Source organism: Aotus nancymaae, unplaced genomic scaffold (genome assembly GCF_030222135.1).
Source record: "Aotus nancymaae isolate 86718 unplaced genomic scaffold, 86718_ANA_hifiasm-v0.15.2.pri h1tg000058l, whole genome shotgun sequence".
Lineage (NCBI taxonomy): Eukaryota > Metazoa > Chordata > Mammalia > Primates > Aotidae > Aotus > Aotus nancymaae.
Genome location: NW_026988472.1, coordinates 10,000,001 through 10,024,691, shown reverse-complemented (window position 1 = coordinate 10,024,691; position 24,691 = coordinate 10,000,001). Strand labels below are relative to the sequence as shown.

At 51.8% G+C, this 24,691-nt stretch overlaps 1 protein-coding gene across 9 annotated transcripts in view; it reads right to left on the bottom strand.

Moving 5' to 3' along the window:
• Window positions 1-24,691, bottom strand: part of CACNA1F (calcium voltage-gated channel subunit alpha1 F) — a 27,828-nt gene continuing 3,137 nt past the window's right edge. For 4 of the 9 annotated variants that reach the window (XM_021667552.2, XM_012471590.3, XM_021667558.2 and 1 more), the window contains 42 exons: window positions 23,109-23,305; window positions 22,894-22,997; window positions 21,794-21,984; window positions 21,485-21,577; window positions 21,285-21,378; window positions 21,093-21,119; window positions 20,782-20,942; window positions 19,633-19,858; window positions 18,446-18,653; window positions 18,236-18,356; window positions 18,040-18,121; window positions 16,395-16,440; window positions 15,838-15,889; window positions 15,002-15,149; window positions 14,683-14,812; window positions 14,243-14,302; window positions 13,986-14,092; window positions 13,813-13,900; window positions 13,255-13,362; window positions 13,112-13,164; window positions 11,765-11,911; window positions 10,638-10,839; window positions 10,382-10,540; window positions 9,456-9,566; window positions 9,131-9,214; window positions 8,282-8,302; window positions 7,895-8,023; window positions 7,470-7,535; window positions 7,121-7,212; window positions 6,535-6,694; window positions 6,181-6,308; window positions 5,806-5,902; window positions 5,517-5,619; window positions 5,165-5,266; window positions 4,853-4,983; window positions 4,484-4,615; window positions 3,751-3,920; window positions 1,869-1,976; window positions 1,627-1,754; window positions 1,410-1,522; window positions 554-751; window positions 1-305 (listed from right to left, as the gene is read on the bottom strand). In XM_021667552.2, the coding sequence (XP_021523227.2) occupies window positions 75-305; window positions 554-751; window positions 1,410-1,522; window positions 1,627-1,754; window positions 1,869-1,976; window positions 3,751-3,920; window positions 4,484-4,615; window positions 4,853-4,983; window positions 5,165-5,266; window positions 5,517-5,619; window positions 5,806-5,902; window positions 6,181-6,308; window positions 6,535-6,694; window positions 7,121-7,212; window positions 7,470-7,535; window positions 7,895-8,023; window positions 8,282-8,302; window positions 9,131-9,214; window positions 9,456-9,566; window positions 10,382-10,540; window positions 10,638-10,839; window positions 11,765-11,911; window positions 13,112-13,164; window positions 13,255-13,362; window positions 13,813-13,900; window positions 13,986-14,092; window positions 14,243-14,302; window positions 14,683-14,812; window positions 15,002-15,149; window positions 15,838-15,889; window positions 16,395-16,440; window positions 18,040-18,121; window positions 18,236-18,356; window positions 18,446-18,653; window positions 19,633-19,858; window positions 20,782-20,942; window positions 21,093-21,119; window positions 21,285-21,378; window positions 21,485-21,577; window positions 21,794-21,984; window positions 22,894-22,997; window positions 23,109-23,305 (5,108 nt within the window). In that variant the 3' untranslated portion in view covers window positions 1-74. Of the gene's footprint in view, window positions 306-553; window positions 752-1,409; window positions 1,523-1,626; window positions 1,755-1,868; window positions 1,977-3,750; window positions 3,921-4,483; window positions 4,616-4,852; window positions 4,984-5,164; window positions 5,267-5,516; window positions 5,620-5,805; window positions 5,903-6,180; window positions 6,309-6,534; window positions 6,695-7,120; window positions 7,213-7,469; window positions 7,536-7,894; window positions 8,024-8,281; window positions 8,303-9,130; window positions 9,215-9,455; window positions 9,567-10,381; window positions 10,541-10,637; window positions 10,840-11,764; window positions 11,912-13,111; window positions 13,165-13,254; window positions 13,363-13,812; window positions 13,901-13,985; window positions 14,093-14,242; window positions 14,303-14,682; window positions 14,813-15,001; window positions 15,150-15,837; window positions 15,890-16,394; window positions 16,441-18,039; window positions 18,122-18,235; window positions 18,357-18,445; window positions 18,654-19,632; window positions 19,859-20,781; window positions 20,943-21,092; window positions 21,120-21,284; window positions 21,379-21,484; window positions 21,578-21,793; window positions 21,985-22,893; window positions 22,998-23,108; window positions 23,317-24,691 lie in introns of those variants that run through there. The other 5 variants (XM_064364353.1, XM_012471593.3, XM_021667553.2 and 2 more) reach the window with 5 other exon arrangements.

Here is a 24,691-nt window from a genome sequence, read left to right as displayed (position 1 = left end):
TGTGGTCCATGCCTGTCTCCTGCTGGGGAGGGGAGGGCAGGAGGTTTATTGAGCAGTGGGGGAGGGGTGGGAATTCAGAGGGCATGGACACAGGCCATCTCGTCTCCCAAGTCCTCCTCGTCGAAGCGGGAGAGGATGGACTCCTCATCGCTATAGAGTGAGCTGGTCCCCTGTGCCAGCAGGTCACTGGCAGCACTGTCCATCTCATCCAGCGTCAGGCGACATGCATCTGCAATTTCCTGCTTGGCCAGGGCCACAAAGCGTGGGTCTCGAGCAAACAGGCCCAGACCCTCTGAGATGAGCACCTGGGGGCACAGGTGGAATCAGCGTTGACTGAGGGCACAGTGTGCACAGAGGGTTCAATGCGGATAAATGAGGTGCCCGTGAGGGCATGTAGGGAAGTCAGTGGGGGACAGGGGTGAGCAGAGGTCATAGGGCAAAGGGATATCTACATGCACAATGAAGGACCTGGGGACTCCTTCCCCTCCTCCTCCAGCTCTCACCTCCTTCCCTTCTCCCCCATCCATCTTGTCTATCTGCCCTCTGGACTCACAGCCTCCACCAAGCTGTCGGCGCTGCCCCTCTTGCCATGGCTCGGGTCCGAGTGGGTTCCAGGCACGTGCAGACAGGTGAAGGTTCGCAGTGGGCCACTGGATCTGCCGAGGTACCCCTCCCCCGCTGCCCCCTCTTCCACCAACAACAACGGGGCATACAGGAGCCTACCCCGCTGAGGCGGTGTTGCCCAGGAACCCTAAGCCAGAATAAACATCAGAGGGGCAGGGATGGATGAGTAGGGTATGAGGATCTAGGACTCACTCCTGTGCCTACTCCTTTTCCTCACTATACAACTGGAGTGAAACTGAATGGATGTAAGTCAGGCTTGAGTTTATTTATGTAAGAGCGCAGAAGGCCTGGGTTTAAATGTCAACTCTGCCACTTACTAGCTGCATGATCTGGGATAAACCTCTCTGGGTCTCAGTTTCCTCACAAGTACAGTGAGCGTTGTGTGCCTTCATTCATATGTGTCCTGTTCTTAAGAAGGGCCTGAAGCCTGGAGCAGTAGCTCATGCCTGTAATCTCAGCACTTTGGGAGGCTGAGACGGGCGGATCATCTGAGGTCAGGAGTTTGAGACCAGCCTGGCCAACATGTGAAACCGTGTCTCTACTAAAAATACAAAAATTAGCTCGGCATGGTGGCGGGCACCTGTAATCCCAACTACTTGGAAAGCTGAAGCAGGAGAATCGCTTGAACCCGGGAGGTGGAGGTTGCAGTGAGCCAAGATTGCCCCACTGCACTCCAGCCTGGGTGACAGAGCAAAACTCCATCTAAAAAAAAAAGAAGGGCCCGAGAAATTCAGCCTAGGCTGCCCCCACCTCTCCAGACCCCAGCACCACTTCCGCAGCTTTACCTGAGCCCTGCTGGGCCCTGAATTTCGACCACGATGATAGGTGCCTGGGATGGGCAAATCCTCACAACTGCCCTGACGCTGCAGACACTGGATGGTAAAGGAGGGCTTCCGACCTGGAGGTGGGTGAGGCACCAGGGGCAAATAGTGATGTCAGTGCTTCCCCAGATCTCTGTCCTGTAGGCCCTTGGGGGCTCCTTGGATCCATCCCTGCTCTCACCTGCAGGCGTGGGGGGCAGCAGACGGCGGCGTGGTGCAAGGTGCCCATCCATGTATCTCTGAGCTCTGTGAGGTGGCAAAAGGACTGGGCACGGAGGAGTCCCTGCCTGCTCATCTATGTAGGAGAGCCTGTGTGGGTGGGAGGGCCAGGGATGAACTTGGGCAACAGTCCTCCCCTACTCAGTTCCCACCCCTCCCCCACCCCAGCTCATGGGTTCATCCCACGTAGCATGGCCAGTGTACCGATCGGGGACTTCCTCTTCCTCATCCTGCTTGTCTTGCCCTTTGGTTCCCTTGGGCTGAGAATTTCCTTCTTCTGGGATGGTGAAAATGAGAGCCCCAGAGCCTCTCCTGTGGAAAGTGAGGCATATTAGGCAGACCAGATCCCCCAGTATGTGGTCCTCGGCCCCTGGTTCCACTCATCACATGCCCCAACCCCTACAGAAACACTGGGCTTTTGGATTTTTTTTTTTTTTTTGAGGACAAGTCACATAAAATTAACATTAACCATTTTAAAGTGACGATGGGCTTTTGTTTAACAGACGTTCATCTCATTGGAAGGACCCAAAGTTTCAAAAAAAATCAAAATTGACCTGTTAGAGAGACAGCTTCAACAGAAAACTGGGCATGTATTAGGAATGGGGGAGCCTGTAAAAGTTCGGCACTTTATTTTTTTATTTCCATCTTTTTCTTTTCTTTTTTTTTTTGTAATTACCCACTCATGACATCTAATCTTTTTTTTTTTTTTTTGAGATGGAGTTTCACTCTTGTTGCCCAGGCTGGAGTGCAATGGTGTGATCTCGGCTCACCAAAACCTACGCCTCCCGGGTTCAAGTGATTCTTCAGTCTCAGCCTCCTGACTAGCTGGGATTACAGGCATGCGCCACCATGCCCAGCTAATTTTGTATTATTTTTAGCAGAGACAGGGTTTCTCCATGTTGGTCAGGCTGGTCTTGAACTCCCAACCTCAGGTGATCCGCCTGCCTCGGCCTCCCAAAGTGCTAGGATTACAGGCATGAGCCACCACTCCCGGCCGTATTTCTATTTTTTATTTTCCAAGACAGGGTCTTACTCTGTCACTCAGGCTGGAGTGCAGCGGCATGATCTCAGCTCACTGCAGCCTCAACCTCCCAGGCTCAATTGATCCTCCCACCTCAGCCTCCCAAGTAGCTGGGACCACAGGCATGCCCCACCACGCTCAGCTATTTTTTTATTTTTTATATGGACAGGGTCTCATGTTGTGCAGGCTGGTCTTATACTACTGGGCTCAAGCGATCCTCCCGCCTTGGCCTCCTAAAGTGCTGAGATTACCAGTGTGAGCCACTGTGCCTGGCCAAGCTAGACACTCTAATTATTATTTTTTTAAATTTTCATTTCATCTGTTTATGTATTGTCTAAAAGCTAGCTGCTTGACATGCATTACCTCATTTCATCCTTTCTTTATACCTGTGAAGTGCTTTATCATCCCCTTTATACAGGTGAGGAAACTGAGGCTTATAGAATGAAGTGACTAGGCCAGGCTTGGTGGCTCAAGCCTGTAATCCCAGCACTTGGGAAACCGAGGCAGGTGGATCACCTGAGGTCAGGAGTTCGAGACCAGCCTGGCCAACACGGAGAAACCCCATCTCTACTAAACATATTAAAAAAAAAATAGCCATCATGGTGCACGCCTGTAATCCCAGCTACTCGGGAGGCTGAGGCAGAATTGCTTGAACCTGGGAAGTGGAGGTTACAGCCAGCCGAAATCGAGCCACTGCACTCCAACCTAGGCAACAGAGCAGGACTCTGTCTCAGAAAAAAAGAAAAAAAAAGAAAAAAAAAAGAAACGAAGTGGCTAGCCCAAGGTCACTTAGCAAATGGCAGAGCCAGGATTTGAACTGAAACTCTTGGTTTCACATAATGTGCTTTTTGCATTAAATCTTTGCATTACCTTTCTCATATGAATGTCTTATCACCCTCTATTTTTACCTGAGCCCTTGAAAACACCTTCATGCTTCCCAAATTTCTGCTTGAAGGCCTCTAGGCCCTCCCTACTACCATCCAACTTCCTGTCTCCTGAATTACCTCTATCCAGTGTCTAGTCCTTGCTTTCCCTCACAATCTACCTCCAGACATTTGACAATACCTGTAGGTGTGAGATCCAGCCTGGGACACACTGGGCTGACTGGAGGTGGGAGTCCCCCTGTCATCATCACTGGGCCCAAGGGAGAGTGAATCTGGAAGTCTGTCCCCAACAGGCATAGACACAGAAATCCTGGAGCCCCGGCGAGATGGGGGCTGGGAGACCATCGTGGCCTGTGGAGAGTCACAGGACTGAGTGTTGCATCCCCATTGTGGCTAAGTCATTTGGTCATATAGCATATCTCCTTCACAGGTCCATGAATGTGGGCCTCACCCTCCAACAGCAGTGGTAAATATCAAATAAATAAATAAATATTTGTGATAGGGTCTTGTTCTGTCACCAGTCAGGAGTGCAGTGGCACAATCACGCCTCACTGTGGCCTCAACTTCCCAGGCTCAAGTGATCCTCCTGACTCAGCCTCACAAATAGCTGGGACTACAGGCTTGGACCACCACTCCTGGCTACTTTTTATTTTATTTTTGTAGAGAGGTGGTTTTACTATGTTGCCAGGGCTGGTCTCAAACTCCAGGGTTCAAGAGATCCTCCCACCTTGGCCTCCCAAAGTGCTGGGATTATAGGTGTGAGCCATGGCTCCCGGCCTCAAATATTTTTCTATTGCAGAGGGGGCTTCTCTGGTCGGGGGGCGCTTCTTCCCAGAAGCAGTGTCAAAATCACTTGGGGAATTGATGAAGTATTTTACAATCAAGTTCCTGGGAGAGTGAAAACTTGTCCTTACTCTGTTAGTTTCCAAGTCTTTCTCATCTTCCTCCTCCACTCCCTCCTGCCCCTCTTCCTCCTCCTCCTCCGTGTCACAGGTGAGGGCCTGGCGCATCTCAGGACCCAAGTTCTGCAGGCTCCGCAGACCAGCCTGTGGGGGTGAAGAAATAGGGAAGCAGGCAGCTCAGGGTTTGAACTTCCCTTCTCTGTTTTCCATGCAGGTGGGTAGGGTGGGGGAAGGAGTCCTTCAGCCACCCTGGCCCTCTGTGAGGCCTGGGGCCTCAGTTTCCTTATCTGTGACATGGGTTTCACAAGATTAAAATGGAGGTCAGCTTCAGCCACAGCACTGCCACACGTGCCCATTCACACCAGGCCCTGCCCCGAAGACCTGAAGGGCGGAGGAGGTGCTAGGGGCGGCCTCGTTGCCTAGTAGCCCCTTTTCTTTCCTCCGCCGGAATTTGCGGAAATAGTCCTGGATCAGAAATGTGGCGTAGAACTTGCCCACGGTGACCTCCTCCTCTAGAGGCAAGGGATAGAAGGCAAGATCACACAGGGGTCCTCTGCCCCAGCCTGCCTCCCGACCTCCCTACCCACCAGCATGGACTTCCCCTCGCCCTCTGGCCAGCGCTGGTTTTGTGGTGGAGAGCGATCATCTGCCATTCAGAAGCTGGCGCAGTGAACTGGGGCGGGGATAGCTCACCGTCTGGTGGGGGAATGACCTCATCTAGCAGCTTCTGCTTCATCCGCTTCCAGATCTTTTTGATGACAATCCGCAGCTCCTGGTTGGCTTGCTCCAGGTTCCCTGCGTTGGAGGAGGATGTGGGGCGTAAGCCAATAGGAAGAATCTCCACAGCTGCCCCCTCACTGTTAGAGGGGGGGCTTCACAAGCTGCTACCGCAGATGCACACCGCCCCCATTGGAGCGGGGGGAACAGGCCTGGAGAATCCGGTCACCCATTTTGAGGTTCAGAGCTAGGAGTGGGGCCATCATTCAATGAGTTTGGTCCTTTTACCCTCCCCAGGGAGGATCCCACTCCTGCCCCTCCCCTACACCTTCTGTCTTGATCTTCAGGGATGTCCGAACCAGGGCAAAGAGTGTGGCGTTGAATGTCACCGTCCCATCTGAGTTGAGGGGCATGTTCATTGCCACAAGTCTCTGTGAACACCAGAGACATGAAACCCACTCTGGGAAAATGCCGGGTATGCAGGCACAAATGTCCAGGGGCAGAAACCTCTGAGGATACGACCAAACACCCCTTCCAACCCAAGGCAGATCCCTTCCCACCCTTGCCATGTGATAGACAGCCCTCTCAGGGGCCTGGGGGTGGACAGGTGCACAGACCTTGCAGGCCACTCGGTGTGGGCACAGCTTCCCGAATCCCAGAGGGGGCTGGATACGTCTCAGCAGGGCAACCACATCCAAGTGTTTGATGCGGCCCCTGGGGGAGGAGTGGAGGTGCCACTGGATTGATGATACCCACTCTAGCTCTTTCTCAAGGCCTGATCAGCTCATCACTACCTCCCCCCACCAACACTCCAGAGCTTGCCAGGGAAGAATCGGAGGGCAGTCAGAGAGGGCAGAGGATGGGGCAGTGGAAACCTTGGGGCATCTATTGACTGGGTAATGAGATGCAGAGGTCAGAGGTTCTCGGGCTAGGGGATTGTGTAGGGCAGTGCATTGTCCCCTGGATTCTAGGTAAGTGGGTAGAGGGCATACTTGGCCCCAGGGTCATATTCAGACCAGATCCTCTTGAATTCATCAAGGTGATGGGGGCCCAGGATGGACCAATCTCTGGTGAGATAATCAAAGTTGTCCATGATCACAGCCACAAAGAGATTTATGATCTGTGGGGCAGTGAGTAGGGGAGCGGTTAGGTGAAGGGCAGAACAGTGTCATGGAGGGATGGTGGGAGGCTAGTGTGGGCTTATATGGTCACTGGGTCATGAGTCTGGGTTGATCTTGTCATCGGACCAGTCACTCTGAAGATCTGGGCTGCCCACATCACATCCCTGAGCCCCTCAGGCCCAGCCCCCATGACAGTGGTGGTGGTTGTGAGGAAATGGTCCTCACCAGGAAGGCACAGAGCATGAAGAAGCTGATGAAATAAGCGATGGCAAAATTGCTACCACAGGTAAACTCTTCACCAGGGCCGAAGTCAGATTCAGGATCACACCGACTTCCAGGAAGGCTGGCAAGCATTATCTCCTGCCATGCCTCACCGGTGGCACACCTGGTGGGGGTCACACAGGGGTAGAATCCTGAAGGCGAGGCTATGAAGTCATGGCAAATGGAGTTGCGGGAGGACTGGAGAGTGAGGAGATGACCTACTTCTCACAAGGGGCTACATCTGGCACAGATAATATTTCAATATTTTAACAGCCAATGTGGCCATGTTGATGACAGTCGTGTTTGCATCTTACAAATGAGGCACTGAAACCTGAGAAGGGGATGCATCTTACAGCTAGAAAGAGAATGGCTGAGGCTAGAATATTCTAATAGACTCCTCGCATCATAGCCAGGAAACATTTCGGGTTGTATGGAGCCCCACGCTGCCCTGTTATTCCTGTAGCTCAAGCAGTCTGGGGCTCAGAGAGGGTGTGTGGGCACCCATGGGCATGCTGGAGATTGAGGTGGCAGGGGATTGAGTAGATGTCACCTGAACAGAAGCAGCACAGCCTGTGGAAAGGTCTGGAAGTTGTTGTTTCGGTTTATCTGTGTGCCGTCCTGAAGAGCCACTTTGCCAAACATCTGTGGACACACCAGGGCTGTGTCAGTGAGGTGAACCCATGCCCCACCCATTTCACACCTCCTAATACCTAAAGGAGCCTCATAACTCTAACAAACAGGGCATCACTGCTGATCTCATTTCACAGATGTGTAGATTAACCCAGGGCCGTCCAGCTTGTCTGTCTGTCTACCCGCCACCCCTACTTTCGAGCTATTCCTACCCTATCCCCTGTCAGCAGAGGAGTGCCTAAGGGATGCCTCCTAGGGTTCCCACTTGCCTGCATGCCAATGACCGCGTAGATGAAGAATATCATTGCGATGAGAAGAGCCACATAGGGCAAGGCCTATAGGAATGGGGGAGAGTGGCAAAGAATAGATACACAGGTTCAGGCAGAGAAGTATAAGCCCCAGAATGCACTGCTTTCCCTGCCCTGGGCCTACTGGGAGTTGCAGTCCATCTCCAAAGTGCCCAGGACTGTGGTGTCTCTCAAATGTGAACATAGTGTTAAGTAGATAGAGTAAAGTCAGTGACGCCAGAGGTGTGTTGAGAATGGAGAGCCCAGAAAAGAGAGAAAATTGGAAATGATAATTTGGAAATGGGTATGGCATGCTGGGAGATGTAGTACTGAGGGTGGTAAAGGGGCAGCCTGAGATGTGTGAGATGGGGGTGAGGTATGGTCAAAGGGATGGGGTAGGGGATTACCTGGAAGGACTTGATGAATGTCCAGAGCAATGTGCGGATTCCTTCGCCCTTACTGAGAAGCTTGACCAGCCGCATGACTCGGAAGAGGCGAAAGAAGGTGATGGAAATTCGAGAGCTGTCTTCAGAGCTCTGGGGTGAGGGGTGCAGTAGGGATGATCAGTTTGCATTTACTCCAGCTATCTCCCTATCTCATGCTTTGGCCCTCCCAGTACCCAAATCACTGAGGTCCTAGGGTGGGACGGAGGGACGGAGGGACGGAGGGACGGAGGGACGGAGGGACGGAGGGACGGAGGGACGGAGGGACGGAGGGACGGAGGGACGGAGGGACGGAGGGACGGAGGGACATGGGAAAAGAAGCACAGAATCCTTATTATGAGGGTGGGCTACCTCACCAAGGTGGCCACCATTCTGGAGGGAGATATGGCCAAGAAAGAGGTGATAGGGGAGATGATGAGGTCATAGGCCCAAATGAACAAGGGGAAAAATGATGAAGCAGATATAGGGGGTGGTGGTGGGGTCATTATACAGGGGAAAGTAGGAAAGTTTATGTGGTAGTGGATTAGGATGTTGTGGAAAAAGTTGGTAATGGGAGTGGAAGGGAAAGGAGAGAGTAAAGGAGGTGATGGATGAAAGACATTGGAGCCAATAGAGGAAATGATGGAACCAGTGGAGTCATGGAGATGATGGAGATGAGAGATTCAACGGAGGAGCCAATGGAGAAGCCAGTGATGGAGATATGGAACCAGCAGCGTTGTCAGTTGAGGCGACAGAATCATGTAGTACCCAACGGAGGTGATGGAGCCAATGATACAGTCAGTGGTGATGACAGAGCCATGAAAGAGCCGGTGTCAGAGACGATGAAGTTGGTGGAGAAATGAAGCCAATGAAGTCATCAGAAAAGATGGAGCCAAAGCAGGAGTCAGTAGAGATGACAGGGCCAATGGATGGGGGATGTAAAGGCAATGAAAGAGATAACAGAAATAACAGGAGAGGCATTTCAGGAGATGGTGGAGCCAGCAGATAGGTTACAAAATGGAATGAGGAAGCTGGTACAGGGGGACTTTGGCTGGATCCAATAGGGACTCAGAAGAGACAGAGCTAGAATGAGAAGCACTGAGTCTCCAGGAGTAGGGAGGATGTGAGCAGGAGCCACTTACCCACATGAAAGGGAGCCCCCGGATAAAGGTGAGGGAAGGTGTGTAGGGTGAGTGGATTAGTGGAAAGGCCAGTTCTCACATTGACTTCAGTGACGGCAATGTCCACTACGCTGCCCACCACAATAAGAGCGTCAAACGTGTTCCAGGCATCAGTAAAGTAATGCTGCAGGCAGGAGAAAAGCAGTGCCCTGTCTTCTCAAAGTTCTTAAGCCAGGGTAGGGCACCAGTAGTAGTAGGGGGGCACTGAGGGGGCCAGGGCTTAGCTTGGACCACACAATGGGCCTGCACCTGAATCCCTCACACTCCCTGGTTGCTGCCCGCATCCCCAACCCTAGAGCTTTGCAATGTGCTCCACCCCCAAGGAATTCATCCACTGGTGAGTGGGGCTAGAGCAGGGAGGCCACCTTAGGCTTGAAGGCGATGATTTTGAGAACCATCTCGATAGTGAAGAGGCCAGTGAAGACCATGTTGAGGATGTCCATGGCATAGTTGAAGGGAGCAGTCTGCTCATAGTGCTACAGGAGAAAATCAAGTGGAGATGGAGCCTGAGGCAGAGATCCCCCACTCCCAACCAAATATTCCTTGGCCTGGGCTGAGGCGAGTGGGGACATGATTGCACTGCGGATTGGCCAAACCCCTTGCACTGTCTGCCTCCCATTATGGATACTGGAAAGTTGAGTTCTTGATTCCTAGCTTCTCTTGTAGCTAGGCAAGGCCAGGTTGACTAATGATACATAAACATAAATCTGCTGTTGATTAGCAGCTTCTATAAAAAATATTTTGCTTTCCAATAAGAGGATCAAATAAGGAGAGGCCCCTGGTGCAACTCCCCCTCCTTTTTCCTGCCTTGAGTGTGGTTTTGATGCCTGGAGCTCTGACCATGAAACAACAACCATGAAAACAAATGCCAATTTGCTAAGAATGGTGAAGCAGAAAGACAGACAGAGCATGGGTCCCTGATGAACAATGAATGGCCTACCTCTGCACTTCTTGATACATGAGGTAATTACCACAGTTCATTGACTCCAGGAAGCACATCTTTTTACATTTTAGAATCTCTGAAATTGGGGTGCATTTTATAATCAATGGCAACTTACAATGGCCACTAGCTACTTTTTTTTCACATTCTCACATCCCTGAAATCAGGATGCAACTTACAAGTATTGGGCATAGACTTGAAGAAATATGGCAAATGTCTTTATAGCTTAAGTCGCTATTAGTTGGCACGGGATTTGTTACTTGCAGCCTGAAGTGTTCCTAATGGTTCCCAAGGGATTGTGTGGAAAGAATAGGGTCAGAGTCTGGTGGGGGGCAGGCAGAGATCTCAGACCTGCATGGCTAGGGCAACTGTGTTGAGCAGGATGAGCAGGAACATCAGGTACTCGAAGGCAGCCGAGTTCACAGCAGCCCACACACGATACTGATGCGGGTTCTTGGGGATGTAACGGCGGAGTGGCTGGGCCTTGAGGGCATATTCCACACATTGACGCTGCATACCAGGGCAGGACATGAGTGAGCAGTGGGGTTCTGAGGCAAGGGGGGAAGGGTTGGTGACCATCCATAGTGGGTCAGGGGTCAGAGGTCACCTGGTTCTTGTCCAGCTCACAGTTTTGGTACTCCTGCTCGCCCTGGGCACGGAAGGTGATGATGACGAAGCCCACGAAGATGTTCATCATGAAGAATGCGATGATGATGATGTAGACAATGAAGAACACCGAGATCTCCACACGGTAATTATAGATGGGGCCATGGTCCTCTGCGTATGCGTCGATGGCCTTGTATAGCAGTCTGTGGGAGCCAGAGGGGGGTAGATGTGGGGCAGGTTAGGGGATTTCCCAGACCCCTCAGACCTGCCCCCAGTCCACTTATCACAGACACCCCAGAGTTTCCTGCCCAGCACCCCAAAGACCCCTAAATCTCCTAACCTAACTACCTGGGACCTCCATACATACTCTAAGAGACCCCTGCCAGGTCCTCAAAGAGTCCCAAATCCCCTGTCCCACACCCTCAGAAACCCCCATACAGCCCTCCAGAGAGTCTCCATTCAGACCCTCAAAGATTCAGAAATCCCCTAAGTTCCCACAGACCTTCAAATCCCCTTCTCCAACCACCTGGAGACCCCCATGCAGCTCTCCAGAACTTCCCCACAATCCCCCAACGATCTGGATTTTTTTTTTTTTACCTCTGTAACAAAATTCAACTTGGCAGGATGATCTGGAAATTTGTCCCTGTCCCATCAACTTGAATCCTTGCTCCATCTCTTCCCGGAGCTCCCCAACTAGTACCCCAAAGAGCTGCACAGCTTTTTAGAAACCCCCGAATTTCAGCTTCATCTCTTTGAAGATCAAGGTGTTTGCCCCACCTTGAAGAGCTGCACCCCGATGCAAGCGACCAACCCAGACCTCCACTCTGTCCCCCCAGACCATCTCCAATCCTCTCTAGGCTTCTATCTAGCTACCTAGTCCCTTAGAGACCTCTGTCCAATTCCTGGAGACCCCTCACCTAAGTCCCCAAAGAACCCCCACCCAGCTTCTGGGAACTCCACCTCTACAGTCCTCTGATACATCCCCCACTCTCCAGAAAATGCTATCTAGTCTCGAGAGACCTTCGTCACATCCCCAGGGTACACTCCCACCCATTCCCAGGAGATCCCAACCCAATCCTGCAGAGACCCTGCCTCATCCCCTTATATCCCCAGGGCCCTGTCCCTCACGCAGGCCAGCCTTCAAAGGTGGAGACAGTGAAAAGGGCCATCATGGCTGAAAGGACATTGTCAAAGTTGAAATCACTGTTGACCCAGAGCCGCTCCCGGACCAGGGGCCGTGACACGTCTCCATCTGGATACACTAGAAAGGAGCCCCTGTGGATGTTGCAAACAGGTTAGATGGGTGAGGAGGGGTGAGGAACTGGAGAAAAGGGTCTGGGGTCTCCAGCATGGAGGCAGCAGGACATAGTGGTGGAGCAAGATGATCTGGGTTCAAATCCTGTCCCTCCATGTCCTGGCTGAATGACCTTGCGCATTCACCCTCTCTGCTTCTGTTTCCCCACTCTAAGAAATAAGGATAATAACAGAATCGATTTCCTGGCTTGTCATAAGTCAATAAATGAGACTAGTGTCTGGCACATAGTTGGCATCATTTCCTCATCACCATTATTATCCTCATCATCACCCACTAGGAAAAAGTATAATGAATAATAGCCAACGTTTATTAGCACTAACTATATGCTAGGCACTGAGCTAGGTTTTTTTTTTGTTTGTTTGTTTGTTTTTTTTGAGACTGAGTCTCCCTCTGTCACTCTCAGGCTGAAGTGCAGTGGGATGATCTCTGCTCACTGCAACCTCCGCCTCCTGGGTTCAAGTGATTCTCCCGCCTCAGCTTCCCGAGTAGCTGGGATTACAGGCACATAACACTAAGCCCAGCTAATTTTTGTATTTTTAGTAGAGACAGGGTTTCACCATCTTGGCCAGGCTGCTGTTGAACTCCCAACCTCAGGTGATCTGCCTGCCTTGGCCTCCCAAAGTGTTGGAATTACAGGTGTGAGCCACAGAACCCGGCCCAAGCTAGGTTTTCTGTGTAGCAACTTTACATTGTACAAAGCACATTTTCCATGTAGTAACTCATTTACTTTTCACAACAGCCTTGCGAGATAGGTACTGTTTAGCCCCATTTTTCAGTTGAGTGAAATGGGACTGAGTAAGGTTAAGAAATGTACCTAAGTCTCATGAAGTGGATTTGAAACAGGAATACCTGACTTCAGGGCCCAGGCTTTTAACTACTACCCTCTACAGGAGTTTCAAAAAGATGGAAACTGGGGGCTCAGGGCAGGGGTGGTGATTGCTAAGGGGTCTGGAGTGGAATGTAGGTCACTCTGGGGAAGGTGAAGAGGGATCTGGGGGAGGTATCAAGGGGATCTCCAAAGACTTGGTGAGATCTGAGGGCCTCTGCAGTTCTTGGGACAATTCCAGGACTGTATCTTTGGGCCTTGATGAGATCTAGGGTCTCTATAGTCTTTGGGAGGGGTCTTGAGCACCGTGGAAGGCAGGGGCTTGGGCACTCACTTGCATTCTTGGGGGGTGTGTTTGGCCTCGTCCGTGCAGGTGTAGAATTTCCCCTGTAGGGAGGATGTCTGTCAAGTAGGTTAACCCTTCATCACGCCCCCGCCCGGACCCCTGCCTGGCGTTCCCTCCAGTGTTTGTCCCACCTTGAAGAGCTGCACCCCGATGCAAGCGAACATAAATTGCAGAAGCGTGGTGACAATCATGATGTTCCCGATGGTCCGGATGGCCACAAATACACACTGCACCACGTGCTGTGGGCACCCAAGCATATAGCTACTGAACACTGCAGGCCACAGTGGTCACGGGGCAGGGACTCTGGTCATAGATGCAGCTCAGGGACTTGGGCTGGGGACATGTGGTGATGGGTCAGGGATGTATGGTTAGCAACATGTGTTCAAGAGGCAGTGTCACGGGCCAAAGACGTGTGGGCACCCACCAGGAATAAGTGTTTGCTGGGTGGGGATCTGTGGTCACCTGTTAGGGAGCTGGGTCTGAGGAATGTGGCCACTGGTCAGAAATGTATGGTCACTTGGAAGAAACATGGGTCAGGCCACATGGCTAGCGATCAGGGATGTGTGTTTACATGTCAGGTCCAGGCTGTATGGTCACACACCAGTGCAAATGGTCATTTTGATCAGTGATCCTGGCCCCAGGGGCAGGGCAAGGCCTGGGTCCTGTGGGTTTGGGTGGGGTGGGGTTACCTTGAGTCCCTTGGCCCTGTTGATGGCTCGGAGGGGCCGCAGTACTCGGAGTACTCGCAGAATCTTCACCACCGAGATGGCGCTGGAGCTGGAGAGGGGGCAATCCTCAGGCACTGGCCCTGGCTGGGCCCTGTGAGAGGAATGGGGTGGGCTGCGGGGGGGCTGTCACTTACTGGATGCCAAAGGAGATGAGAGACACGCTGACTACCAGCAGATCCAACATATTAAACCAGCTACGGCAGAAGGAGCCACGGTGCAGGAAAGCCCCAAACACTGTCATCTGGGGACAGGAGGACATGAGGCTAGACTCCAGACCTGGGGATGGTGGGGGCTGGAGGAGGTGGGGATGGGGACAGGAGAGGTGGGATACAAGGATGGGTGGGGAGAGTGCCTGGGCAACTGAGGGAAGGACTGTGGTCCCATTAGTCACCTTTAGTAGAATCTCCACAGTGAAAATGGAGGTGAAGGCATAATCAAAGTAACCCAGAATCTGGCGGGGTGAGAAAGAGTGGGGAGCCACCAAGTCACGACTCAAGGGGATCCTAGGTGATTTCTCAAAAGGCTTGGCCATCAGAAAGATTAGGGTTCAAATTTGGACTCCTCTGCCTCTACCCAGCTACATGGGCACCCTTGGCCTGCTTCACCTCTCTGAGCACAGCTTCCTCCTCAGTCAAATATTGATCTCCTCCCTGGCGCTTCCCTGTGTGTTGCACACACAGTAAAGGCTGGAATTGCATCAGTCGCCATTATTGAGCCTCTCTCTTGGCTCACCTAAGGCTCTTCTCCTTGTCTCCACCCTGCCCCAGCTTGTGCCACTAGGACTGCCCTGGGAGGGTCCCCTCAGCTCCTAGCTCCCAGCCAAAGGCTCACGTGGTTTCGGAAGGAGTGTGCTCGGATGGGGTCCTCGGCGGCCAGGGATACACTGCTGAGGATGATGAACACCAGGATAAGATTGGTGAAGACATGATGGTGGATGAGGGTGTGGCAGCCCTTCCTCAGCCTGCAGAGAGGGAGTGGGCCATGGTCAGAACTCAGGAACACAGAATTGATCGGGGATTCCAAGGGCTACAGCTCTGGCCCTGCCGCAACAGGCCATGCCCTCACTCCCACCTTGGCTGCTCCATGGTCCTCCGTCTGCCCCAGCCCCTCCTGCCTCACCCCCCGCCCCCCCGCCACTTCCAGCACTCACGGATTGGTTTGACTGAGGCAGAAGAAGGCGCTGCCCTCAGGGATGGGTACGACTTTCTCCTTGGGTACAACTTCCTGCAGAAGTTCCACACCCCCTGCACCCTCTTCCTCTTCTTCCTCTTCTTCCTCCTCCTCCTCCTCCTCCATGTCTGGCACCAGGGAAAGACCACAAAAGAAAATTAATTGAGTAAGTTGATATAAAGCACCCAGAACAGTGTTTGTCATATGGCAAATTCTTCCCATTCCCTGCTAGAATGTTGGCTCTTCCAGGAAGGTATTTTAGTCTGTTTTGTTCACTGCTGTGTCCACAACACTTAGAACAGTGCCTGAGACACAGTAGGAGCTCAGTAAATGTGTGTTGAATGAATGTTGTATATACACACTATTATATAATAAAGGCTCTGAGAAGTTCAGCAGTAAACAAAACGTGTTTGTCTTCTTCTTTTTTTTTCTTTTTAGAGATAGGGTCTCACTCTGTCCCCTAGACTGGACTTCAGTGGTGCCATCATGGCTCACTGCAACCTTGAACTCCTGGGCTCAAGCGATCCTCCTGCCTTAGCCTCCTGAGTAGCTGGGACTACAGGATGGCATCATCATGCCTGGCTAATTAAATTTTTTTTTGTAGAGATGGGGTCTTGTTATGTTGCCCAGGTTGCATTTCTCTTCTTTAACTTCAGTGTTCCCAAATATTGCTAACCACATACCAAGTCTGTTATTTTCAGGATGATCTTGGAAAAGGCTGATCTCTGGAGAGGAGGGTCTCAGGGAGCAGGAGCTGTCTGCCTGAGCTCTGTCCCCAAGATCCCACACTTGCTCCACCTGGCCCTGCCCACTTGCCTGCTCCTTCACTTCTTGCACCCTCCTCTTCCTTTTTCTCCGCACCAGGCACCTGAGGACAGGAAGATGGGGGTCATCAATAGTGAGGGAGACACAGGGAATGGAAACAGGACAGGCATGGAAGAAATGCAATAATAGGGGAATGAATAGGCAGAGAATGAAGGTTAAAGACATGCACATGGCCAGGTGTGGTGGCTCATGCTTGTAATCCCAGCACTTTGGGAGGCTGAGGCAGGTGGACCACTTGAGGTCAGAAGTTCAAGATCAGCCTGGCCAACATGGTGAAATCCCATCTCTATCAAAAATAACAAAAATTAGCTGGGTGTGGTGGCGCACGCCTGTAATCTGTTACTCAGGAGGCTGAGACAGGAGAATCTCTTGAACTCAGGAGGCGGAGGTTGCAGTGAGCCGAGATGGCGCCACTGCACTCCAGCCTGGCTGACAGGGTGAGACTCCATCTCAAAATAAAATAACAACAACATAAAACCAGACATACACACATAGACAGGTAGTGGTGGAAGTTGGAGGTGTAGACAGTGTCCACGCTTGTAACTCACCAGCTCTCCATTCTCCTGTGGGAGGTCCTTCTCACTGCTCTTCTCCCTGTGTGAGGAAATAAGGGGTGATTTCTGCAGATGGGCAAGGCTGAGGGGGATTACTACAGTCAGAACAGACCTTTCTTGGGTCCCATAGAACCTTCTTGCTTCCACTCTTCCCTGCTGCCCCTCCCACAACAGTCTGTTCTCAAAGCAGCCAGAGGGAGCCCGTTAAACCCTGTCTGGGACATCCCAACTGTGCCCACAACCCTCCCATGGCTCCTTAACTTAGGAAAAACTACAGTTCTCACCCTGGCCCAGAAAGCCCTGTATCTGGCCCCCACATTTCCTCCATTGATCTTCACTCCATACCACTCTCCTCCTTGCTCGCTCCATTCCAGCCTCACTTTTTTTTTTTTTTTTGAAACGGAGTCTTACTGTATTGCTCAGGCTAGAGTACAGTGGTGCAATCTTGGCTCACTGCAGCCTCTGCTTCGTGGGTTCAAGCAAGCTTGTCCAGATAATTTTTTTTTTTTGTATTTTTAGTAGAGACGGGGTTTCACCATGTTGGCCATGCTGATCTCGAACTCCTAACCTCAGATGATCCACCCTCTTGGGCCTCCCAAAGTGCTGTGATTACAGGCATGGGCCACTGTGCCCGGCCATCACTGGCAGCTTTTTGAAAGTGCTAAGAATGTAGCCAGGTGCAGTGGCTCACGCCTGTAATCCCAGAACTTTGGGAGGCCAAGGCGGGTGGATCTCCTGAGGTTAGGAGTTCAAGACCAACTTGGCCAACATGGTGAAACCCCATCTCTACTAAAAATACAAAAAAATTTAGCCGGGCATGGTGGTGCACGTCTATAATCCCAGATACTCAGGAGGTTGAGGCAGGAGAATTGCTTGAACCTGGGAGGTGGAGGTTGCAGTGAGCTCAGTGAGCTGAGATAGCGCCACTGCACTCCAGCCTGGGCGACAAGAGCAAAACTCCATCTCAAAAAAAAAAAAAAAAAAAAGACGTGCTAAAAATATTAGCACCCCAGGACCTTTGCACTTGCCACTCCCCTTCCTTGAATACTCTTTCCCCAGATATTTGCATGGCTCACTCCCTCGCTGCATTCAAGTATCTGGTGAAATGTCACTTCCTCGTAGAGAGCTTCCTTGCTTACTTTAACCCCAAAGAACAATCTTCATTTCTTGCTATCCTTTCATTCTATTTTATTTCTCTCTCTCTTTTTTTAAAGGCTAGTCAAGTGAAGCAGTGGGAGTGGAGAAGGAACAAAGAAATCTGTAACTGGTTGTGATTAATTAGTTGTAAACACCACTGCACTCGGACCAGCCGATTTCTCTTTATTACATATTATTAACATATATTATATATTCTTCTGTTTATGTTTTTCTTGTCTTCCCTAACTAGAATGTTAGTTCCATGAAGGCAAGGACTCTGTCTGCCTTGACCTGTGCTGTCTCCTCAGTATCTACAACAGGACCTGGCAGAGAGTAGACACTTAATAGATTGCATGCTGAATGAATGAGGACTGGCAGATTGTATGTGGAGATAGGGATTACCAGGGTGACTAGAGGCATCTCTGGTGGTGTGGGTGTCTTGAGGGATTCCCAGTCAGGGACCCCAGAGAGAGACTGTGTTAGGGGTGGAGCCATATCTCACCCGCCCTTGTCCTTGGCAGTGCCTGCATCTCCACTGGCCAGGTTGTCCACAGCAATGGCAAGAAACACGTTCAATAGGATATCTGGGATGAGCTTAGGCTGCAAAGGTTGGAGAAGCAGCCTGCCTATAGACCACCCAGGTCTCCCTGTCCACCCCCACTCCACCATCATTCAGCCCCACAAAGCTCCAAGGATACAGTTGCCACAGATGAAGAGAATGATGAAATAGATGCACACCAACATTCCTGGGAAGAAGGGACCACCATACGCCATGATACCATCATACATGACCACGTTCCAGTCCTCTCCTGTCAGGATCTAGGGGTGGGAAGTCGCCGTGGAGCTCTTGAACCCCCTCCAATTCCAGGGACCCCCGATCCACCCATCCCAGGGTCTCCAGACTCCACCTGAAAGACAGTGAGGAGGGCCTGGGGGAACGTGTCAAAGGTGCTTCGCTTGGTGTGGGTCTGGTCAAAGTTGAACTTGCCCCCAAACAGCTGCATGCCAAGCAGGGAGAAGATGATGATGAAGAGGAAGAGGAGAAGCAGCAAGGATGCGATGGATTTCATTGAATTGAGCAGGGATGCCACCAGATTGCTCAGAGATGCCCAGTGTCTGCAGCAGAAATGAAAGGGGGCGGGGTCGATGCCATGTCCATTGGAGCGTCAGGAGCCAAGGCAGGGCTCCAGCTTGGGATGCACCTGGGCAGGTGGGGCTCAAATAGGCTTTGGTGTCAGGGTTAGAAAGGATTTTGGGGTTGGGGCGAGATGAGAGTAAGAAGTGGGGGAAAGTTGAGTTTAGGATTATGGCTGCGGTTAGGGGTGTAATGGGAGATTGGGAGATGAGGTTAGGATGGAGGTTTAATAGAAGTTGGTGAAGCTAAAATTGGGTTTCAGGTTGGGACTGGGCCTGATGTTGGGGATGGGTTTGTGATGTATTTGGGGTTGGAGATGGAGTTAAGGATAAGTTGTGGTGGAGGATTTGGATAGAAGAGGGCATGGGGTGAGACAGGCTGAGGCTGGAAATAGAGTTGCAGTTGACGAGAGGGTGATGGTAAGGGGTTAGGGATATGGGGGTTGTGTTTGGGGATTGAGGATGGCATTATAGTTGGTGATTAGTGATGGGGATGGGGCTGGGAGTTAGGGATGAGGTGGGAGATGGGGTTGGGCTTGGAAATGGGTGCTAGGGTTGTAAATGGGCTCATAGGGGACCTGTGGTTGGGATCAGAGATGGTATTGTGGTTGGGGATTGGGATGGGTTTGGGCCGGGAATGAGTATGGTGTTGAAATTGGAGACAGAGTTGGGGAAAAACGTTAGGGCAAGAGTTGAGGTTAAACATTAGAGCAGGAGTTGAGGTTGAGGAAGGCAATGGAAACGGAGTAGACATTCTCCCTAGTGAATGAAGACAGGAACTTGTGTCTGCTTTGATTCCTGGTGTTTCCCTAGGGCTTGATAGGGCACCTCGCACGCAGCAGACACTCAATGGATGTCTGCTCAGTGAATGGTGAAGCAGATGAAGTTATCATTGGAGCTTGGGTGGGGGCTGTTGGGGCTGTGTTTAGGGCCGTAGTCTTTCACCTCCCTCGATACACACCTGGTGACCTTAAAGATCCTGAGGAGGCGAACACATCGGAGCACCGAGATGCCCAGGGGCTGCATGGCACCCACCTCCACCAAGGTGGTCTCCAGGATGCCCCCACAGACCACGAAGCAGTCAAAGCGGTTGAAGAAGGAAGAGACATAGGCAGAGGGGCCCAGACCATACAACTTGAGAAGCATCTCCACCGTGAACAAACAGAGCAACACTTTGTTGGCATACTCTGTGGGGAGAGGGGTGGGAGTGATTGGCCTGGCCAGTTTCTGTGATGACATGTGGGGGGTAACTAGGGACCATGGGGTGACCCGGGGTAGCTGGTATCAGGCCAGGTGCTGGCTGAGGGAAGGCTTAGGGCTAGCGATTAGGATGAGTTTGTATGTCAGAGTAGGTGAAGTTTTGAGGGGCTTGGAGATGGGGGCAAGGGACAGAGTTGGGGTGGAGGGGCCAGAGTTAGCACCTATGAGTCCAGGAAGACCCCAATTCATAAGTAGACTTAGAGTCTAGGGTTTCTTTGGGACTGGGGCTGGTTTGTGGGTTATGGGTTAGAAATGTGCTCAGTATTCAGGTTGAGGCTGAGATTATAATGAATAATAGTAAGAGCTTACACTTATAAAGTGTTAGCTATATAGTGGGCCATACGGTGTCCTAAGCACTTTTCACCTTACATCATTTAATCCTCTTCACTGCACCATGAAGTGGATACAACTATCTGTCATCTCCATTTTGTAGATGTGGAGAACTTGTCCAGACAGTGAGATGTTGAGAGCCTGGATTCTGGAGCCAGGCTGCCTGGGTTCTAATTCTGGTTCTGCCACTCACTAGCTGAGTCCTGAGATTAGTCGCTTAACCCCTCAGTGCCTTGGTGCTCAGTGTTCTGTGCCTTGGTATTTAATTCGCATAAGGTTGTGGTGAAGAAATTGTCAGCACACATAAAGAAAGGTGCTGAGAATGGAGCTTGAGGCACACAGCAGGTGCTACCTGGATAAGCTACAAGGTGGGATGGGACAGGCTAAGGGCTCTGCATTTATTTGGGGGTGGGGAAGGCAGTGTTTTGGGGGCTGAGGTACCCTAGAGGTCCTGGATTTGAGCTTCTGGCACAGAAGGAATAGGAGGCTGGGGGAGATGGCTGGCAGGCTGGGGGTGTACCCTGGATCTGGGTGAGCCACACAGGCTGCCCGTGGTGCTCAGAGGCGATGGTCAGCGTGTTGAGGAAGACGAGCAACAGCACAGCCCAGTAGCAGGCATTGGACTTCACAGCCCGACGGCAGCGCGCCCGAAGGACCCGGTTGGTTCTGCGGAGGTGGCGGCTGGGGGAAGGGGAGCCCACCAGCTGAGATCACCTACCTAAGCCTGCACTGGGGGTCTCATGTGGGGGATCCCAAAGGTCGTGAGGGCTTGGAGGTTGGGGGGTTCTCAAAGTCTTGGAGTCAAGGATTCACACAACTTTCCCAACTCACCAGACTCTGGTTTTCATGATCTTGTTTCTGAAAAAGAGAGGGGATGGGAGGTGGGTGTCATACAGGGCAGAGGCGGAGTCAGTCGCTGGGGCCAGAGATCAAGCACTGAGGTCAAGGCTTGAGGCTAAAGAAAGAACTAGGGTCAGGGTTTGGACTGGCTTCTGGGCTGGGTCAGGGGCTGGGGGCCCTCACAGGCAGCGTGTACAGCCGGCCATAGCCCCCTCCTCCTCATCCTCATCGCCTTGGGTCTCTGTCATCGAACCAGTGTCACTGGCTGGGAGGCTGGCTGTAGGCAAGGTGGGGATAGTGGTCAGGACCTGAGACCCCGAGGTCCAACCTCTGGCTTTCACCTCTGCCTACCCACCCCCACCCCAGCCTGGCTGGACCCCCACCATGGCTGCTGGTGGAGTGTGTGGAGCGAGTAGAATGACTGAACCAGCGTAGACGTCCACGTCTCCTATTGGTCAGCTCGGCCAGCTGTGGCCCTGCAGGGAGAGAAAAGACAATTAGGGAGGACATACTGGGGGCAGGGTTCAGGCCATGTCTAAGGTAGGTGTGTCATTTGGAGTCTTTGATTCTGCATTTTGAGCCATAACTTGGGGGCTGTGGCTAGAGTTGTTGCAGATCAGGCCTGGGTGGGTCTCAGGAGGGCAGACCACATATAAGGCATGCAGGGAATGGCCCAGATTGGAGTTGCCTACGATGGCTCGCCCGGCCCTCTTCGGCCAAAGAACCAAGGTTGCCGTCAGCGGAGGGGTCCTCCATGTCCAGCTCTTCGGCTTGAGTGATCCAGTCCAGGTAGCCCCGCAGGTCCTCCTCCATCTGCTGCTTTTCCCGCTGTTTCTGGAAGTCCCCGCGAGCTTTTGCTTTCTCTCTCTCTTTGGAGAACTCCCTGAGGGAGGAGGATAGAGGGTTAGGGGGAGGAGCCAATCCGAACACCTTGCTTTAATCACTCCAGTCACACTAGCATCCTGGCTACTCTTTGAATATGTCAAGCACATTCTAGCCTCAGAGCCTTTGCACTGACCGTTCGCTTTGCTTGGAACGATTTTCCCTCAGATAACCACATCATACACTCCCTCATCTTTCTCTTTTTTTCTTTTCCCCAGAGACAGGGTCTCACTCTGTCACTCAGGGTGGAGGGCAGTGGTGTGATCATAGCTCACCGCAGCCTCAGTGTCCTGGGCTTGGGCGATCCTCCCACCTCAGCTTCCTAAGTAGCTAGGACTACAGGCATTCGCCACGATGCCCAGCTATTTTTGTTCATTTTTTGTAGAGATGAGGTCTCACTGTATTGCACAGGCTGGTCTCAAACTCCTGACCTAGAGCCATCCTCCTGCCTTGGCCTCCCATAGTGCTGGGATCACAGACATGAGCCACTGCACCTGGCCTCTTTCACATTTTTACTTAAATAACAACTTGTCAAGACAGCCTTTCCTTACATCCCTGTTTATAATCACAAGATCTCTCCATTCTTATCTTTTATCTTTCCTTTCTTTCCACAGCACACATTCCATATAAAACACTACATATATGTGTGTGCCAACATATAAACGCACACACTTATTTTATTCCGTATGTTGCTATTTTCTGTCTCTCTCCATCAGAGTGTAATACCAGGAAGGCAGAGATTTTTGTCTTTTGTTCCATTCCTAAAATGGTGCCTCACATACGATAGATGCTCATGATTGAATGAAGGAGTATTTCAGATGGATTTTGAAGGATGCCTAGGAGTTTGTCAGCCACAAAGAAGGGGGTAGTGGCTGAGGGGTGGGAAGCAGGGAGTGTCTAGGTCCCTCACCCACTCAGGACGCCAAGCACAAGATTGAGGACGAAGAAGGACCCAAAGATGACAAGGCTCACGAAGTACACCCAGGGCAGTTCATACCCCATGGCATCTTGCATCTGGGGAGAGAAAAGGCATGCATCCCTCAGGGTAGGCAGACACTCCTGCCTGAGTGTCAGGGAGGAAAGGCAGGTGCAGCCTCCAAGCTGTGTGCCCACAGTCTGCCTCACCCAGTAGAGCACGTCGGTCCAGCCTTCCATGGTGACACACTGGAAGACTGTCAGCATGGCAAAGAAGAAGTTGTCAAAGTTGGTGATGCCTCCATTGGGCCCTGGCCAGCGCCCGCGGCACTCAGTTTGGTTCATAGTGCATGCACGCCCGGATCCCGAAGACGCACAGGGTGATGGGTCCTCCTCTGCTTCCACGTCTGCAGGAAGACTGGAGCTTGGGGTTTCGAAGCAGGCCCACTGGCAGTGGCTGCCACCCTGAAGCCCCGCCCACTTAGGACGTTCGACTTGGGTCCTAGATTTTTCTTTTTCTTGTTTTTCTCGCTCCATCACCCAGGCTGGAGTGCAGTGGCACGATCTCGGCTCACTGCAACCTCTGCCTCCCGGGTTAAAGTGATTCTCCTGCCTCAGCCTCCCGAGTAGCTGGGATTACAGGCTCCTGCCAACATGCCTGGCCTAATTTTTGTATTTTCAGTAGAGATGGGGTTTCACCTTGTTGGTCAGGCTGGTCTCGAACTCCTGACCTCAGGTGATCCACCCACCTAAGCCTCCCAAAATGCTGGGATTACAGGTGTGAGCCACTGCACCCGGCCGTGTTCTAGATTTTTCTAAGGCCACCCTCAGCTCCGCTTCTAGGGCAGAACCCTGTGAGATCCATATTCTGAACCACTGGGAAGCTAGGGATCCCACCAACAGGGATCTAAATCCTGGGGTGGAGTCTTGTAAATAACAATAAGGCAAGAGCCTGGGGGCGGAGTCTTGTGAATTTGGGCGGGTCTCTTGAAGAGGGGAGGGGCAAGGCATGGACTAGGGTCTGCATAAATGCTCTGAGTGTATGAGGCCAGTCCTGGAGGATAGTTTTTTTTGTTTGTTTGTTTGAGACAGAGTCTCACTCTGTCACCCAGGCTGGAGTGCAGTGGCGCTATCCAATCTCAGCCCACTGCAACCTCCACCTCCCAGGCTCAAGCGATTCTCATGCCTCAGCCTCCCGAGTAGCTGGGATTACAGACGTGCTCCACCACACCAGGCTCATTTTTTGTATTTTTAGTAGAGACGGGGTTTCACTGTGTTGGCCAGGCTGGTCTCCAACTCCTGACCTCAAGTGATCCATCCACCTCGGCCTCCCAAAGTGCTGGGATTACAGGCATGCTCCACGGTGCCAAGTCGAGGATAAAGGTTTTTTAAATAGTTTTTAATTAATTAAATAATTAATTAACTTATTTTTAGAGACTGGATCTCACTATTTTGCACAGGCTGGTCGTAAAATCCTAGGCTCAAGTGATCCTCCCACCTCGGCCTCCCAAATGCCGGGAATACAGGCGGGAGCTACCAAGCCAGGTGTTGTCTTAGTGCGGGACAGGACTTTAGCCTGTGGGTGCAGTCTTGTGATGGGGCGGAGCTATTAGCGAGGTAGGGTTGTAGTCTGATTTAGGGCAGAGTCTTGAATATATGGGTGGGGCTCGGTTATCTGGGGGTGGAATCTGAGCCTGGGGGCGGAACCTGAGCCTGGGGGCGGAATCTTGTGAATTTCAGTGGGTTTCCTAGAGTGCAGCCTTCAATCTGGGAACCAGAGGAGGGGGCGTGTT